This window comes from Chrysochloris asiatica, unplaced genomic scaffold, assembly GCF_000296735.1.
Source record: "Chrysochloris asiatica unplaced genomic scaffold, ChrAsi1.0 scaffold00003, whole genome shotgun sequence".
Taxonomy (NCBI): Eukaryota; Metazoa; Chordata; class Mammalia; order Afrosoricida; family Chrysochloridae; genus Chrysochloris; species Chrysochloris asiatica.
The window spans coordinates 6667563-6686414 of NW_006408521.1; the positions used below are offsets into that span (position 1 = coordinate 6667563).

The 18852-nt window shown below is 36.8% G+C and overlaps 1 protein-coding gene across 3 annotated transcripts in view; it reads left to right on the forward strand.

The window, feature by feature from the left end:
• PCDH15 (protocadherin-related 15) overlaps positions 1–18852 on the forward strand; it is a 1066306-nt gene that overhangs the window by 854838 nt on the left and 192616 nt on the right. For all 3 annotated transcript variants that reach the window (XM_006831105.1, XM_006831106.1, XM_006831104.1), the window contains one exon: positions 18052–18161. In XM_006831105.1, the coding sequence (XP_006831168.1) occupies positions 18052–18161 (110 nt within the window). The remainder of the gene's footprint in view (positions 1–18051; positions 18162–18852) is intronic.

An 18852-nucleotide genomic window follows, 5' to 3' on the forward strand; every position in this document is an offset into this window, starting at 1 on the left:
AAAGAGAAACAACTGACAGGGAAGACTTGTGAGAACAGAGGCAGAGAACGGAGTGTGATTTTGCTACAAGACAAAGCCAAAGATTGCTGACAACTACAAAAAGTTAGAAAAGGATAAAGGCATAATTTTCCCCTAAAACCTTCAGAGAGAGCCTGGCCGTTTTGACACCGTGATTTCAGACTTCTGTCCTCCAGATCTCTGAATAAGAAATTACTATTGTTTTAAACGATCCAATTTGTGCTAATGTGTTATGGCAGCCCTAAGAAACTAATACATAAAACACACAATCAAAAATGTAACAAAACTTTATCTTTGTAAATCATTCTTCTCTCTCTATTCTTTTCTTTTTGACAAGCATACTTGTATGTTAATAATTTTAATGTCTGAGAAACTTCTCATGCTTCAAATCCTTAGTTTCTTCTTCTACTTCTTCCTTTTTGTTTCGAAACAAACCTCTGATAGATATTATATTTCTTTAGTATTTGTTGTTGAAGCATCTCAAAGTCTTCCCTAGGTAATTTTAAGTTTTTCTTTTCTTTTCTTTTTTTAACAGTGATATAGAACCAAGGGGCTCTGGTAGCATATTGGTTACAAATTGGGCTGCGAACTGCAAGGTCAGCAGTTCACAACTACCAGCTGTTCCGTGGGAGAAAGATGAGGCTTTCTGCTCCTGTAAAGATTTACAGCCTCAGAAACCATGTTCAGGGTCGCTATGGGTCAGAACTGACTCGATGGTACTTAACAACAACAAAAACAATTATTCCCTATATTATATGGGTATTCTAATAAAAATGTTTAGTTACTTCCATCCAAGCACTTAAAAAAACTGCTTTATATCTATATGCAGTTCGGGTATGGCATTATAGGATAAGCACTTGACAATAAGGTCAGTTTGAACCACAAGGTCAACAGTTCAAACTCAACAGCCACTCCTCGGAAACTATATACAGGGTCACTATGAGTTGACAGAACTTAACAACAACAATTTTATTCTAGGGAGTCCTGCTATGGTGCTGTAGGAAAAGGACTATGCTTCTAACTGCAAGGTCAGCTATTCAAACTCACCGGATATTTCTTAGGAACCCTGTACAGGGTCACTGTGAGCCAGAACTGACTTCATGATACTTACCAACAAACAGCAGCACTCTTAATATACAGGAGACCTGTATATTAACTTAATATACAGTTCAAATCCACTAACAACTCTCTAGGAAAACCCATTTCTCTGATGTCATCCTAGGAGCTCTGATACCGTACTGGTTACATGTTGGGCTGTTAACTTCAAGGTCAGCAGTTTGAAACTATCAGCCATTCCATAGACGAAAAATGAGGCTTTCTGCTCCAGTAAAGATTTACAGCCTCAGAAACGCAATACAGGGGCGCTATGAATCAGAACCAACTCCACAGCACATAACCTCCACCATCAATGTCATCCTTCTTACAAAGTGGGCTAAAATCTATGTTACAAACACAGTGGTGGGGAATTCACTGCCTTCAACCTTTGAATAACTGAATAGTGAGAAGCTACTTATGATTATCAGTGTATTTCTTTTTGAAAAATAAATGATTCTCCATACATCTGTCTCTGTACCTGCATTTTAAACATCACTTAATGTGTATTTGGATGACTCTAACTACATGTAATGTAGTCCTGGTGTGGCACTGTGGGTTAATGTGCCAGATTGTAAAGCCATTTGAACTGCAAGGTTGGCAGTTCAAGCTCACCACCTACTCCTTGGAAACACTATACAGGGTCGCTATGCGTCAGAATCGACTCAATGGTACTTAACAACAGCTACATATAAATCCCTGATCCTATAAGATTGTTTTTCTTTTAAAGGGAAAGCATCTCTGCTTTCCTTTGTCTATGTTTTCTCTTAATGGTTTTATTAAAGACCCTAAACCTGGACTATTTCAGCACTAGGCCGTGAGTGGGACACAGTAGATGAGGCAGGGGACATAGTTCTGGGCACGGGCTCTTAGGCTTTGTGCAGTGGGCAGGTGGCAGTAGCTGGTGGGCACACTCTTCCTATGCCCCCTTGCTTCCTCTCACTCTTCTCCTGCCACTACAGCAGTGGTTGTGGTGGCAGCAGTGGCAAAGGTGACAAGGACAAGAGGAACTGACTTGTCATAAGTTTTGAATACAGTGTTTACAGAACATCCAAATCTCACAGTGTCCTTTATCACAGAGTGTATTTTGGGTGCTAAGCAACACATACCTGTGTGTATTGTGTATGTGTTTCTGTGTAACTTCTTAGTATTCACTTATTCGAAGATGGAAAAGGAATGAATACCACTGTGTTTTTAAAATAGATTTCAGCCAACTTTGTAACAAGGATTAGAGAAATCCAACATTAAATTATTGTTTGTTGTTGTGTGCTACAGATCTGTCTATTTATTGCTACATGAGGAGAAGTTAAAAAGTTTTGCTACAAAATCATAAAAATCTTAACTAAAAACTTCAAAATATGAAGCTATTGTTTTTCAACAATATCCTCCATGTAGGTCTAGCAACTTCTGAAAGCAGTGTTTCCATCTCTCTTTCCTCCTGCTCTTTGATTTCTATCACGTTAAAACTACAGTTTTGGCATCCTCAAGGTAGTCAAGTCATGTTCCTTTGAAATGTCCTATGAGTTGGGGGAATAAAAAGCGATGCAGAGTAGATGGTATAAGGTTTCCCAGTGAAATTTTCTGAGGACCACCCCTGCTACTCTTGAATGACACATTGTCGTGATGGAAAAAAAAAATGTTTTGATACAACTCTCCTGGCCTTGTTTTCACCATTGTAGTTTTTAACTTTAAAACGTCTTCATAATAATTCCCCATGATCTAATTGTGCCCTTCGAAAAAAACAACTCACAAAATTAACCCTTTGGGATCCTTAAAAACAGTTGTCAGAACCTTCTGAACTCACCTTTCTGCCTTGAATTTAACTGGCCCAGCATAGCCCCTCAGAAGCCAATGTTTGATTGGACTTGTTTGCTTTTTGAAGAAACCCTAAGGAGACTTAACTAAGTGTGGTGGTTGGTGGTTATGTGCCGTGTAGTTGGTTCAAACTCATAGCGACCCTGTACAGGGTTTCCAAGGCTGTAAATCTTTACAGGAGCAGAAAGCCTCATCTTTCTCCTATGGAACAGCTGGTAGTTTCACACTGCTGACCTTGAAGCTCGCAGCCCGATTCGTAACCACTATGCTACCAGAGCAAAAAAAAAAACAAAAGTACTGAGAAAACTTGTCTGCAGCTCTCCACTGATTGCAGAGACATAATTAAATGCATTTTATTTAGCATAAACTCAAGTGTATATGTACTGGAACCCTAAAAGTAAAACGTTTGACTTAAATTCCAGTGTGTGTGTATGTGTATATATGCATTAATTAATATGTCAAAAGGCTTTATATTAATATGTATTACATTCATCTTTAGTTTAACTAGAACTTTTAAATTCGTAAACACTCAAGATTAATTTTATTGAACTCTATGTCATTCAAAATATCCACTGTTCTCTAATCCTGTTACAGCCCTGTACAAGGAAGTTTCAAAAGGTTCAGTTAACAAACGAAAGAGATAATGACTTTTTCCACAAACTTTTTGAAGCCTCTTTGTATTAGTTTTAAGTCCTTTAAGAAACAGACTTCAAGATGAGATTTAACCAGCAAGAATGGCTAGAGAACAATGCCTGTGTGAGAGAAATTAGGAGAAAGCAGGGCAAGGCCAGATCAGCCTTTAAGACACACTGCACTGTGAAAGAGGTAAGAGAGGGAAGAAGGGTGTCACTGAAGCGCCATTTTATAAAGTAAGGTTCCTTCTCTGCTAAGTAAAAATAAGGAACCTAAAGATTGAGTTTTTCATGTAGGCAACGAATTTATTTAAGAAAGCCAAAAGTGCCTTGCAAGTGGAGAGAGTTCCTGTTTGTCTAAGAAAATTTCCAACAGGGCAATTATACCTTTTGCTATGATAATGAGGAACAAAGAAACTGGGAGCTTCTTCCTGGAATTTGCCCAGTTGAGAGGGACTATGGTAATTGGGTAATTAGGCAGCATTTCTGAAAGATGAATTCCACCTCAAGGGCATCTTGGATGATTGCTTATTATGGGATGGATTTAACTGTGTGCCCTGATGAACCTGGTCAGGTTTAGAGCTTCTGTACATGCTCTGGATCGGGTTCAAACTGATTTTGATCACAGATGTTTCCAGAAACAATTTCATAGTTACATTAGGGTTTGTTGTTGTTGTTAAGTGCTGTGGAGTCGGTTCCAACTCATATTGACCCTATACAGTGTTTCTGAGGCTGAAAATCTTTACGGCAGCAGAAAGCCTTATCTTTCTCCCGCGGAACAGCTGGTAGTTTCAAACTGCAGACTTTGAGCAGCCCAATTCCTAACTACTTCACCACCATAGGGGATAACTAATAATATGTTGAAGTCCTGGTGTGGTGCTGTGGGTTAATACACCAGATTGCAAAGACATTTGAACTGCATGGTCAGCGGTTCAAGCTCACCAGCCACTCCTAGGAAACCCTTTACAGGGTCGCTATGGGTCGGAATTGACTTAGTGGCATTTATCAACAACATTAATATGCTAGGATGTGAGTTGTATTGTTTCGTGTATTCTTAAAGTCCAAGGTTGTTGTACTTGGGAGACTTTAATCTTTAGTTTCATCAGCAAAAATGTTAATCATGGTTTTAGCTGTTTTTATTCTTCTTGGTTTATTCTAACCTTCCTCAGTGTATTAAAGCATTTTAGACAGTTGTCATATTACAAAGAGGTTTGATAAGATTTTTGGGTGTCCTCAAACTACAGTCAGCTATCAGAGGAGAGTTATATATCCCAGGAGTGTACCTGCCTAAACATCTCTGATATTCTAAGACATTATGTAGGAGACTTCACTAGGTACAAACACACCAATAGATTTTAGAGCACAGAAACATGGAGAGTCAATTAATGACACTTCTGGAATTGGAGGTATGTATAGTACACTTTCATGGTTAACATATGTTCATATTTGATTAATGGTTTTCAGTCAGTTATCCACTTGCATGTTCTGGAAAAGTATTATACTGTTGTTGCTGTTGTTGTTGTTGAGTCGGTGCCATTGAATTGGTACCGACTCATAGAGACTGAATGCACAGCACAAGAAAACACTGCCTGATCCTGGGACAACCTCACTACTATTACCACGGTTGAGTCCATTGATGCTGCCACTTGGCCAATGCATCTTGTTGGGGGCCTTCCTCTTTTTCTCTGACCCTCCACTTTACCAAACATGATATCCTTCTCCAGTGACTGCTCCCTCCTGATAATATGTCCAAAGTATGAGAGACGAATTTTGGCCATCTTGGCCTTCAAGGAGCACTTTGGCTGTACTTCTTCCAGTACCAATCTGTTGGTTCTTTTGGCAGCCCATGGCACTTTCAGTATTCTCCTCCAACACAATAACACAAAAGTGCCAATTCTTCTACGGGTCTTCCTTATTCACTGTCCAGCTTTAACATGCATATGAGGTTATTGAAAATACTATGGCTTCGGTCAGGTGCACCTTAGTCCTTAAGCTGACATCTTTGCTCTTCAACACTTTAAAAAGGTCTTGTGTAGCAGATTTGCCTAATACAATACATCATTTGATTTCTTGACTGCTGCGTCTGTGAGTGTTGATAGTTGATCCAAAAAGAATGAAATCCTTGAAAACTTCAATCTGTCTCCATTGATAAGAATGTTGTTTATTGGTCCAGTGGTGAGGATTTTTGTTTTCTTTACATTGAGATATAATCCATACCAAAAAACTGTGTTTTTTGATCTTCATCAGTAAATGTTTTAAGTCTTCTTCACTTTCAGCAAGCAAGGTTGTATCATCTGCATATCACAGGTTGTTAATGAGTCTTCCTCCAATCCTGATGAAACGTTTTTCTTCATAGAACCCAGCTTCTCATATTATTTGCTCAGCATACAGGCTCAATAAGTATGATGAAAGAATATAACCTTATCGCACACCTTTCTTAATTTTAGACCATTCAGTGTTCCCATGTTCTGTTCAAACAACTGCCTCCTGGTCCAGGTACAGATTCCTCATGAGCACAATTAAGTGTTTCGGAATACTCATACTTTGCAGTGTTGTCCATAGCTTGTCATGATCCAAACAATTGAAAGCCTTTGCATAGTCAATAAAGCACAGGTAAACATCTTTTTAATATTCTCTCCTTTCAGCCAAGATCCATCAGACATCAGCAATGATATCTCTCACTCCACAGCTTCTTCTGAATCCGGCTTGAACCTCTAGAAGTTCTCTGTCAGTGTATGATTGTAGCCATTTCTGTATTACCTTCAGCAAAACCTTACTCGCATGAGATATCAAAGAGATTGTCTGATGATTTGACTATTCCGTTGGGTCACCTCTTTTTGGAATGAGCACAAATATGAATCTTTTTGTGCCAGATAGTTTTCTTCCAAATTTCTTGGCAGAGATGAGTGAGTGCCTACTGTGCTGCCTCAGTTTTTTGAAAGATATCAAATTTTATTCCATCAATTCCTGGTGCCTTGTTCTTTGCCAATTCCTTCAATGTACCTTAGATTTTCTCCTTCAGTATCATTGGCTCTTGATCGTATGCTACGTCTTGAAATGGCTGAACATTAACAATTTCCTTTTGGTACAGTGACTTTGTATTCCTTCCATCTTTTCTTGATGCTTTCTACATCATTCAATAATTTGCCAAGAGAATCTTTCAATAATGAAAGTTGAGTCCTACATTTTTTTCTTCATTTTCCCAGCTTGAGAAATGCTGAGCATTCCTTTTTGGTTTTCTAATTCCAGATCTTTGTGCACTTTATTGTAGTATTTGGCTTTATTCTCTATCTGATCTTTGAAGTTTTCTGTTCAGCTCTGTACATCCTTATTTCTTCCATTTGCTTTAGCATCTCTACCCTGGAGAACATGTTTCAGAGTCTCTTCTGACATCGGTTTTGAACTTTTCCTTCTTTCTTGTCTTCTTAATGACTTTTTGCTTTCTTCATGTATGATGTCATCCCACAACTCTTCTGGTTCGGTCTTTAGTGTTTAATGCATTAATCTGTTCTTCAGATTATTCCTAAATTAAGGTGGGATTTATTCACAGTCATATTTTGGTTCTTGAGGACTTGTTTTCATTTTCTTCAGCTTCAGTTTGAGTTTGCATATGAGTAATTGATGGTCTCTTCCACAGTCTGCCGCTGGCCTTGTTTTGACTGATGATATGGAGCTTTTCCATCGTTTGTTTCCACAGATGGAGTCAATTTGATTTCTATGTATTCCAACTGGTAAGTTCCATATGTATAGCTATCTCTTATGCTGTCTAGAGAAGGTATTTGAATTGAACAAATCACTGAATTTGTAGAGTTCTATCAAGCGTTCCCAGCACCATTTCTATCACCAAGGCCATATTTTCCAACTACTGATCCTTCCTCTTTGTTCTCAACCTTTGCATTCTATCCACCAGTAATGATCAATACATCTTCATTGCATGTTTGATCAATTTCATATTGAAGAAGTTGGTAGTATTCTTCCATGTCATCCTCACTGGCTTTTGTGGTTGGTGCATAAATTTGAATATTAGTGGTATTAACTGGGCTTCCCTGTTGTTGTTGTTGTTAAGTGCCCTGGAGTTGATCCCTACCCATAGCGACCCTGTACACGGTTTCCGAGGAATGACTGGTGAACTTGAACCACCGACCTTGCTGTTCAAATGGCTTTGCAGTCTGGTGCGTTAACCCACAGCGCCACACCAGGACTCCAGGCTGTATGTGCATGGATATTATCCTATCACAGAGAGCGTTGTACCTCATGACTGATCTGTTTATGTTCTTTTTGACAATGAATGCAACACCTTTCCTCTTCTATTTGTCATTTCTGTCATAGTAAACCATGTGGTCAAAAGATTCAAACTGGACAATACAGTCCATTTCAGTTCACTAATGCCTAAGTTTATGTGATCCATTCCATTTTTGACAACTTCCAATTTTCCCAGATTCATACTTTGTACATTCCATGTTCCCATTTCAATGGATGCTAACAGCTGTTTCTCAGCAAATGAAGGTCCTGTGAGCTTTTTTCCCATGGGCTTTACTCCATTCGTGTCATCAAGGTCATCTCTGCTTTGCAGAGGCAGCTCTTCCCCAGTCTCATTTTGAGTGCCTTCCAACCTGAGGGGCTCATTTTACGGCACTATATCTGACAGTGTTTCTCTGCTATTCATAAGATTTTCAGTGACTAAATATTTGGAAGTAGTTCATCACTCCTTCTTCCTAGTCTGTCTTTGTCTGGAAGCTCATCTGAAGCCTGTCTACCATGGGTGACCCTGCTTGTATTTAAAATACCAGTGGCATAGCTTTCAGAATCACAGCAACTCACAAGCCACCATAGTTCCTTTGGCTTTAGCTTAATAACTGAGTGGTTTTATAGAATAATTTGTTTATGGTTATCCTGGTCATAAAAAAATGTAAATTTAGAAACAATGTGTTAATACAACATAATGAGCAAAATTATAAATAGAAATGAAGCAATAAAATTATAAATAGAAATAAAATTATAAAATATAAAAATAAAATTATAAAATTATAAAAATAAAATTATAAATAGAAATGAAGATAGTGATAAAACTCTCTGCTCTAAGTTATTGAATACTGACTACATAACCTTTTCCCTAAATGAGATACATAATTATACGTGTTTGCTCTCTTTCTTTCATTTTTTATGAAATATGATTTGTCATTTTTCTATAAATTCTGGCAGTACTTGATGTTTATTTCTGTTATCTGTGAGCTTGTTCATTCAGCTGTTAAAAGTAGAGGAAATTGCAATGTTTAATGTTCTACAGTTTTTATTCTGTCATTGGTATTTGTATTGCTATATTAATAAAATTTTAAATTTTATTGGTTGTTGTTAAGTGCCATCGAGTCTGTTCAAAATCATAATAACCCTGTATAACATTTACAAGGAGCAGTTGGTGGGTTTGAACCACCAACATTGTTATTACCAGTCCAGTGTTTATCCTGTAGTACCAAAAATTACATGAGTATCTCCTTCCTAGAGATAAAGAACATAGTGACCAGTTGTTGTTGTTGCTAAGGGCCATATTGTCAATTCCAACTCATAGCTACCCTGTATAAGGTTTACAAGAAGCACCTTATGTATTTGAACAGCCAGCCCAGTGTTTATAATACAGTACTATACGGCTGTGAACCTTAGGGTCAGCGGTTCGAAACTACCAGCCGCTCCGCGGGAGAAAGATGAGGCTTTCTACTCCCGTAAAGATTTACACCCTCGGAAACCCTGTACAGGGTCGCTATGGGTCGGACCCGACTCGATGGCACTTAACAACAACAACCAGGACTCCATAGTGACCAGTAGAAAATAATAATTACAAGTTTACCCTTGTGTCCTTTAAAAGTCCCAAATGTAACAATTCATCTATATAGGAGAAAAGTTTCATCCTATATAGAAATTAGTTAAAATATCAAAAATTTTTTGGAGATGTTTCTAGTTTGTAAATACCATCATTACAGCCAGTTTTTATTTGCTAAATCAACCATGTCTGATTTAACCTTTTCATCAAGCCATGTGCATGGACAATTTCTTTAAGAAAGATCAGTACAAGTTTGCTCCCTAGAAAGTGGAGATCTAAACTATCTCAAATGTCCTATTTTCCAACATGTTACTCCAATCCATAATCCTTGATAGCAAACAACACCCCACCCCACCCCTATTCATGATCCCGGATTCTTCAAGAACTTGCAACTATCAAAGGAAATAGTTCACAACATTTGTGGAGGCAAACAAAGTCCCAAATCTGTAGTTCAGAGGTGAGTCTTGAGGATTCTCCTCATCCTCAGGAGATGAGGAACCCAAATAGGCAGGTTAGATGAAAGGCTGTTAAAACACGAGGCTTGCGGTGCTGCTGAATTGGATTCTGTCAGAAGATAAACTGCAAATCCCACTAACATGAGATCAGCCTAATGAGCCAGATGCAAGATTCAGGGCAACATATCAAACTTTGTTAAAGCCTTCCTATATATTGGACTCAGATCACTCCCCCTAGGGAAACTAGGGATGGTGATATGAGTCACACTCTCAAGTAAGGAGGGGACATCCTTAATCCTTAGTTCTACCCTAATGCTTACTCTTTTGTTGTTGTTGTTATGTGTTGTCAAGTTGGTTTCAACTCCTAGCAACCCAGTAGAGGGCTTCTAAGAAGCAACTAGCAGGTGAGTTTGAACTGCTTATTGTAGCAGTGACTGTTGCAGCACCACATGAGGACACCCACCAGCACTCTTAATGTCTTTAATCAGTTGTGTGGAAATGATGGAGAACTCCCTACATCCATTGCTTCTTATGATTTCTGGAGCATCTACTATATGCCAGGCATATGAAAGCTTTTTATGCACATAATCTTTTTAACATGTTCAACAACCTACTGAAAGTAAGTAATATCCCCATTTGCAAAATAAAGAAAGCAATTTTCCCAAGACCTCATGGCTAGCAAGTAGCAGAGTCAGATTTCAAACACTGTCAGATTCATAGGAAAGTGACCTTAACTTAGTTCTCATCAGTTGAGTGGACATCCCTTGCTGTAGGCCTTCAGAGCAAAAATGGTGAATGAAGTAAGTGGGAAGAGAATGAAGGAGTAAGGCAGCAGGAAAAGAGCAATCCATTATTTGCCAACATCAGTGTTGTCTAGCAACCAGAAGCTGAGTCACCTGGCAGACTTGTACAAATGGCATCCCTGGGCCTGACCCAGTGTACCTACTGAATCAGAATCTTTGAGCATGATGCCAGGGAATCTCACAATGCTACTCTTTCTTCAGCTGATTCTGATGAATTTATAGTTTGAGAAACACTGAGTGAAAATGATTTATAATAAACTGTATTAGTTAGAACATATTTTGTTGTTTTCAAGTGCCATTGAGTCAGTTTGGAGTTACAGCGATCCAGTATAGGGTTTTTGGGTAGTGGCTGGTGAGCTTAAACTGCCAACCTGGCAGTTCAAACCGATTTTCAGTCCACTGCATTAACCTGCAGCATTACACCAGGACTCTGAAGAAGAACATTACATATAATAAAACTCAAGATTGGAGTCTTACTTTTGAACTTCTTTTATGAACTTGAGAAACAGTTTACTACTTATAACATCAGTTTATATATCTTCAAGGGGAAGATATTTCAGGGGTCTGAACAGAACAATCTAAAGCAAACTCATATCTTTTTTAGAAAAGATATAAAAAGCAGTGTTGAAACATTTAGCCCCTTGTTAATTTTCTTATCTAGAATTCATCCTAAAAATCCTGGGAGAGCTGGCATCGCTCGTCTGATTTATGTCTTTTTAAAACTGTTTTTCTTAGTTAAATATGTTAAATTAGATCACTCTGATGCAATTACTCCAAGGTTGCAAATAATAGGAGTTCCAGTGGGTGTTTTCTTTCCCTCCCCCCATTCCATCTTCATAAAATTCTATCATAGTAGATATAAAGGCAGTTTCTTAATTGGTACTGATTTGCAAATATATTGAATTCAAATGTGTCAAAATAAATTAGATTTTTCTTTCAGTAGAAAGAAAGCAATAGAGCCAGATTGAACCACAGTGAAACTTATATTGCATCTATTTTCAATACTTTTATAATCCTAAACCGCATGACATTTAAAATAATTAGGAGCTTTATTCCATGCACACAGCATTTACTTTTATTGTTACTTCTTGAACCCAACAATAAAAGTAGGTTTTAAATTGTAGAATAATTGTTTTATCTGTTTACTGTGAAAATGATTAGGTCTTACATTTAAACTGCAAATTCTCCTGTGTTAGTGTATGGTCATTATTAAGACAACTCTGATATGTTAAAATCTATTTAATTGAAATAGATTCATTACAATCTCTATTTATGAAAAGTCAAGTGGAAATATTAAGGGAATATCTATGAATTAGTTTTTGTCTTCCTAAGGAACAGTCTTGGTGTGGCACTGTAGGTTAATGCGCCAGACTGCAAAGCCGTTCGAACTACAAGGTCAGTGGTTCAAGCTCACCAGCTTCTCCTAGGAAACCCTATACAGGGTCGCTTATTGGTCGAAACCGACTCAACGGCACTTCATAACAACAAGAAGGAACAGTCTGGTGTATTAGTTTTACATGTAATTCTATAGCAGTTAATTTCTCTATGATGCATGTCTTTCATCTTCAAATATTAATTTATAACAATTCATAATAGATTTGGGGAAATTTTGATTAATTTCCTTTCTTCTAAAGTATAACTTTTTTACATACAAAAATTTAAGAGAGGTAAGTGAAATGCAAACATTAAAATTAATATGATAATAAAATTTAAAATTAGTATTTATCATAATGGGTGTTTTAAATTAAAACATTACTTAAGCTTTTATTTAAGTGTTAGCTGAGAAAATCCTAGAATTTTTATCAAAAACTACATTTTATTAAAAATGTACTGTAAAGCCCTCATTATTGCTCTTGGCGATGAAGAGGAACTCCATGGCCATCAGGAGTATGTCAGAACACTTAGGAATCAATCCAGTTCAGTTAAAGCCTTGTACAAGAGCTTTTGGTTTAGGCCCACTCTGAACCCATTTTATAAAGTGAATCCATTGGTCTCTCCAGTTTGAAGATTCATTTCCCATTTTCTTTTACATGGTCATAGTAATTCATGTCTAGAGTTGTGGGAATCCAGTTGCTCTCTTAACTCTGAGATCTTATCCGTGAAACTGCTTAATTTCATCATTAATCCTGGTGTGTTTCAAGTGCCCCTTTCATTGAATTGACCTTTTGTCAATTATATAAGCAAGAAGTCTAGCTTTGAAAATTTGGATTTTTTTACTTAAGACACTCAGTAGATATTCATTTTGAATAATGTGCTAAAAGTTAAATTGCTTTTTATATTAATAACATTAATTAATAACAGAAGAAACATTTGTTAAAAAGAACATTTCTAAGAAATCCTTTATTTGGTCATCAATTTATTGCTTCTGGAATTAAACAATAGATTTTTATTAAATTCAGCATGAGGAGATCACATTAATAAATCCCATGATATCAAGCACAGAATGTTAGAACTGGAAGACACATGACAGATAGCTTATCTGAAAATCAAAAGTTGCATGTCTGTAGGTCGAAGCTTGCCATAGTTGATCTTTAAAAAAGAAATTTGCAATGCTTATCACAATATAAAAATTCATAGCATTTATATAAAACTTAATTTCCTATTTTGACTGAAAAATCAAAGTAGACATGCAGTGTCACATAGCAGTTAGCTTTTTTGTATAGAATGCTATTTTTAATTACTTACATCAGTGTCTCTATTAATCTATGCCCAGCCCACTTTATTTAATTGTTATTGTTCTAGCCTATTTGTGCATCTATTTTTATGGATTCTGATTTACACCTACCTTTCCATTTTGTACTCAAGTTATATGTGGCTTTAAACAAATTATGTAATTTGTCCCAATCATGTAACTGGTATTTTCCAGGGCATAAAATAAAAATAAAATGGGTCCTGCCTGGCAATAAATGAAGAAGGATTGAGATTTTATAATTTAATGCTCATTATCCTAGAGGTTCATTTAATTCTAGCCAGGAGATAATTGCATTTTTATAGTTTTTTGTTTTATTCTGATAGTAAGAAGTGTGTCAGAACAAGACAAAGGTTAATAAGACAATGTTTTGTCTAGAAGTAAATCCATTTTAAGCATTTACTAACAAATACAATTTTAAATGCTTTTAGTGGTGTGTTTTAAATTGAGTGGAAGACTTTAAATTGTTTCTCCAATTATGCCAGTTGCTTTTTCTAGTATTAATTATTTCCATTTTGATTTCGCAGTTGAGGTAGAAAAAATTTTCACAAAATGATTGTCTTAGTATTTGAAATAATTGTTACCATTTTTGTAATTTAAGAGCTAAAAGTACATTAGCTGCGACATTGTGTTTCTATACTTAATAAACTTTGAGAAGCAGATTAACTATAGAGAGTATACAATTTAGCTGTCATTTCATGTACTAATGTGATAGACAAATATACAATTTAAGCAATATATACTTTAAAAAAAGAAAGAAAAATGACTTCCATTTTTTAAAAATTATCCCAGAATGTAACAAAAATATTTTTCTTGCACCAAAATTTTAATAACTTTTATGTAACCAGACATACAATATATTAACAATAATTAATGGCTGTAATATCCACTGCATGTGTATTTGTTGCCTATTGATATATAACAGAAACTTACTGATTTAAAACTGCACACATTTATTATCTAGCCATTTATGTGGCTCAGAGATTCAGGCATGGTTTTCCAGTAGTCTCTGCTTCATAGTATCTCACAAGGTTGCAATGACGGTGCTGCTAATACTGGGCTCTCACCTGAGGTTCTAATGGGGAAGAGTTCAACTCCAAACTTATGTGTTTGTTTGCAAGCCCCATTTATTTGTGGCAGTCTTTAAGGTGGCCTCAATATGTTGTATTGAGGGCTATGGTTCATTGCTAGCTGTGAATCAGAAGTTGCCTTCAGTTCTTTGACATGTGAACCACTCCATATGGTAACTTCACCAAGTGCCCGAAGGTTCCCCACTCCACCAGGAAGGCACTCAGCTTTCTGGCGCTATGGGGTTGGTTTCTGTGCAGTCTTATGTCAGTCCTCTGATTCTGTGCTACAGTGTCTCTACCACTACTTCTCACTTACCAGCTATGTTGTCTCCAATTTTACAGTTTCACTTCCTTCTGAACCCTCACCAGAATTGCTCTTGGCAAACATAATTCCACCAGTTTCTTCTAGGCAATCAAGGCTTTTGCTATTTAGGTGGTTTAGTATTCTTTCAGCCTTTGCTTAATACCTAATTCTAAAACTGCCTCTATAGTTTAGGGTACTGAAGCAGCACCGCATCCTCAGTACCAAATTCTGTGTTCGCTGTCTTGTGTTGCTATAACAGAAATACCACCAAGTGGATGAGTTTAACAAACAGAAATTTCTTCCTTCCCAGTTTAGGAGACTAGATTGAAGTCCAAATGCAGAGCACTCATTCTGGGGAAAGGTCGGTGTCTCTTTTCAGCATCTGTAGCCCTAACATTCCTTGGTGATCTCTGTGTGTCTTGGTATTAGTCATTCCATGGATCTAGGAGTTTTACAGTGCTAGGGCTCCAGACCCAGATGATGTGCTCCACTCCTTGCCCTACTGCTTTGGTGGTAGTGGGCTCTGATTTGTCTGCTCAAGTTTCTCCTTTTATATCTTGTGAGATAAATGATGGTGCTTGCTACACCCTTGGGATTCTCCTGTACGTTAGATCAAGGTCATGGTGGAATTAAGGGTAATGTATCCCACCTCTGGAGTCCTGTGTGGTGATATAGGGTAAATCCTTGACTTGTAACCACAAAGTCAGTGGTTCAAACCTACCAGTTGCTCCTCGTAGACCCTATATAGCATCACTATGAATCAGAACTGATTAGACAACAGTTAATAACAACAACATCAACAACTGCCATAGTGGAGCCTTGGTGTGGCATTGTAGGATCAGCACTGTACTTCTAACTACAAAATTGCTGGTGCAAACTCAGTAGCCGCTCCTTGGAAACCATATATAAAATCACAATGAGTTGGAACTGACTTCATGGCATTTAAAAACAATACAAACAACTATCATATAGTTTCAAAATGGCAAAATTGTCTTTTTTTGTAGAATAAAAAAGGCAATTTTGCCATTTTGAAATTTTGTAGAATAAAACTGTGATGTCTTAGAATTTTTTCCTTTACAGAAGTTTACCTAGGCAACTGTATCTTTTACTAACCTAAGTGCTCTCTTGGAGTCCTGGTGTGGGGCTATGGTTTAATGCGCTGGACTGCAAAGTCATTTGAACTGCAAGGTCAGCAGTTCAAGTTCATTAGCTGCTTCTTGGAAACCCTGTACAAGGTTGGTATGGGTCGGAACTGACTCAATGGCACTTAACAACAACAACAAAGTGCTCTCTTAATTAGTGGGAACATTTTGATTTAAAACTTTAGAAGTTCTAGAAAAAGAGAAAATTAAATTAAGACCTAGTTTATCTAAAATCTCAGCGCAAGCATTGAGAAGGACAAAAGGACAGACCTTCATCTCACTTACATTGAACATGCTATCAAAAGGAACCAGTCACTCAAGAAAGAAAAGTATACTGATAAAGAACATAGCAATTTAGATAATTTGGATAAGATGTTTGTAAATGAGCCATACGTAATTAATTTTTCAGATTATAATAGGTAATTTAGGGTTTATCATAAAATACTTCATTAAAGGTATAAAACAATCTTCACAATCTTCTTATCCAAATTAGAACAACTGAGAGGACAGAGATAAAAATAAAGAGTAACACTGAAAGAAGTAAGCTTTAAGAAAACTACCACGAAATGTTATAAAAGAAATGGCAGTAGTACTTGTCTTTGTTGTTGTTGTTCTGTGCCATGGAGTTGGCTCTGACTCATAGTGACCCTGTACAGGGTTTCTGAGGCTGTAAATCTTTACAGGAACAGAAAGCCTCATCTTTCTCCTGCAGAACAGCTGGTAGTTTCAAACTGCTGACCCTGAGGTTAGCAGCCCGATTCGTAACCACTACGCTACCAGAGCTCCTTAGTATTTGTCTTACTGGCCTGAAAATAGTAGCTAACGCTTATGGAAACCGGATGTAATAATCAGAGAGACTGAACTAGAAAAAGATGCCAGAGATATTGTTAAAACCTTCGATTGTTAAAAACCACTATTTAATAATTTTCTAATTCTATTAAAGCCAGTTGACAGAAACTATTTGTTATAAATTATAATAGAGTGATCATTTCTCTTTGATTTATGAGGGACCAACATTTGGAAATAAAATTGAAATTGTGAGAATAAAATAATGTGCCTTTGAAAATATATTTTTTAATATTAGATAGATACCTGTCTGGTTTGTAGGGCTGGATTTAAAAACCAGATTTTTTTTTTTTTTCTTTTTCTTTCTCATAGGTCTGATTTAGCAGTCTGGATTCAGGGCAATGACAGGGCTAAGTTTTCTTTCCACTGGTTCCTAGGGAACGTTTTCCCTTGTCTCCCTCATTTTCTAGAAACCCTGGGTGTTTTTTTGTTTTGTTCAATTCTTTGGTTTGTAGAAGGACCCTTGCATTCTGTCTTCCCCATGTGTGTCTGCTTCAGCTTCAGTGATGATCTTTCTTTTTTATAAGATGCCACTCAGACAGAGTTAGGATTAGGACTCATCTTGTCATGGTCTAATTTGTCAATTTAAATGAAAAAATATCCAAGGAAAAACCCAATTTCCCCAAGCAAGGTCACATTCACTGGTTGCAGAGGTTAGAACTTCAACATACCTTTTGAGGAAGACAACACATAATAATGTTATAGTACTGAGGTCATGCCCTTGTTAAAGTAAAGCAAATAAGTAATTCAATTTAGAGAGGTAAATGTTATGACAAGTTATCTATTCAAATATTTTTATACAGTTAAGAGTTTTACAGTTAGGCAAAAATAAGAATGAGATAGAGACATTTGGAATCATTTCCTTTAATATATTTAACAAAACACTAGAGCAACATTTTATTTTAAACAGTTCAGGTAACCAATAGTATACATCTATTACTTTTAATCCAGATATTGTTTAAGAGACCAGTAAAAAGAGTGTTATGCAACATTTAGTAGATATTAGAGTACAATGTGCTGGACTGAAAAGTCAATTTGAATGCAAGTTCAGCAGTTTAAGTTCACCAGTCGCTCCTCGAAAACCCTATACAGGGTCGCCATGCATCAGAACCAATTTGGCGCCACTTAACAATAACAACAACAACCATATGTTTTAGCCTAAATTAAGAGGGAGACACTCTAAAACAAGAGCATTTGCATGGTATTGAACCCGTCTTGGGACGGGTGCATTATGTTGGCACATGAATGTGTTATATGCGCATACATATACCATGTTTAAATTATCTGTTGTTAAATTCAAAACTCAATGATATGAGAATGGACCATAAAAGTAAATCATCGTCTCTAAATCATTTACTCTAAATCTGCAGACCTCCTCCAGTAAGTGAACTTGCAACCAGAGGAACCATGGTCGGTGTAATTTCTGCTGCAGCCATCAATCAGAGTATTGTTTACTCCATTGTTTCCGGCAATGAAGCGGGTAAGTTGATTCCTTAACATGTGCATTCATCATAAACCAGTGAATATGTGTTCATAACTAATTTTAGAGGGAAATAGTATTAGCTCTACTTATTGTAATAAAATGGTGCCCATGTTAAATGCAATGGTAACTATAGATTCCTAATCAGACTAAAACCTAAAAACTCTACGTGTATATAATATTGTTAAGTGCTGTAGAGTTGGTTCCAACCCATAATGACCCTGTATAGGAGTGGCTGGTGAGCTTGAACCACCAACCTTGAGGATCAAACCACTTTTTGGTCCTGTGCATTAACCCACAGTGCCACACCAGGACATTCATACACTCTAGCTCTCTCAATATATGTGTATATATCAGAACACTCACACACTCTCTCTCTCTTCTCTCTCAATATATGTGTATAAATATATATATATATAACCAAATAATGCTATCATTAAAATGAAATATCAAAAAAGAATATAAAAAGTTTTCCTGATGTAGTAACATGTTTAGAGTCCCCATGTGGCATTGAAGTATGAGTACTGGACTGCTGAACGTAAGGTTGGCTGTTCAAACCCACCAGCCATTCCTTGAAAGCCCTATATAGGGTCGCTGAGTCAGAACAAACTCCATAGTACTTAACAACAATAACATGTTTAGTATTTTTATTCTACTTCTTAGGTCATTGTGTAGCAGTGATGGTTTCTGT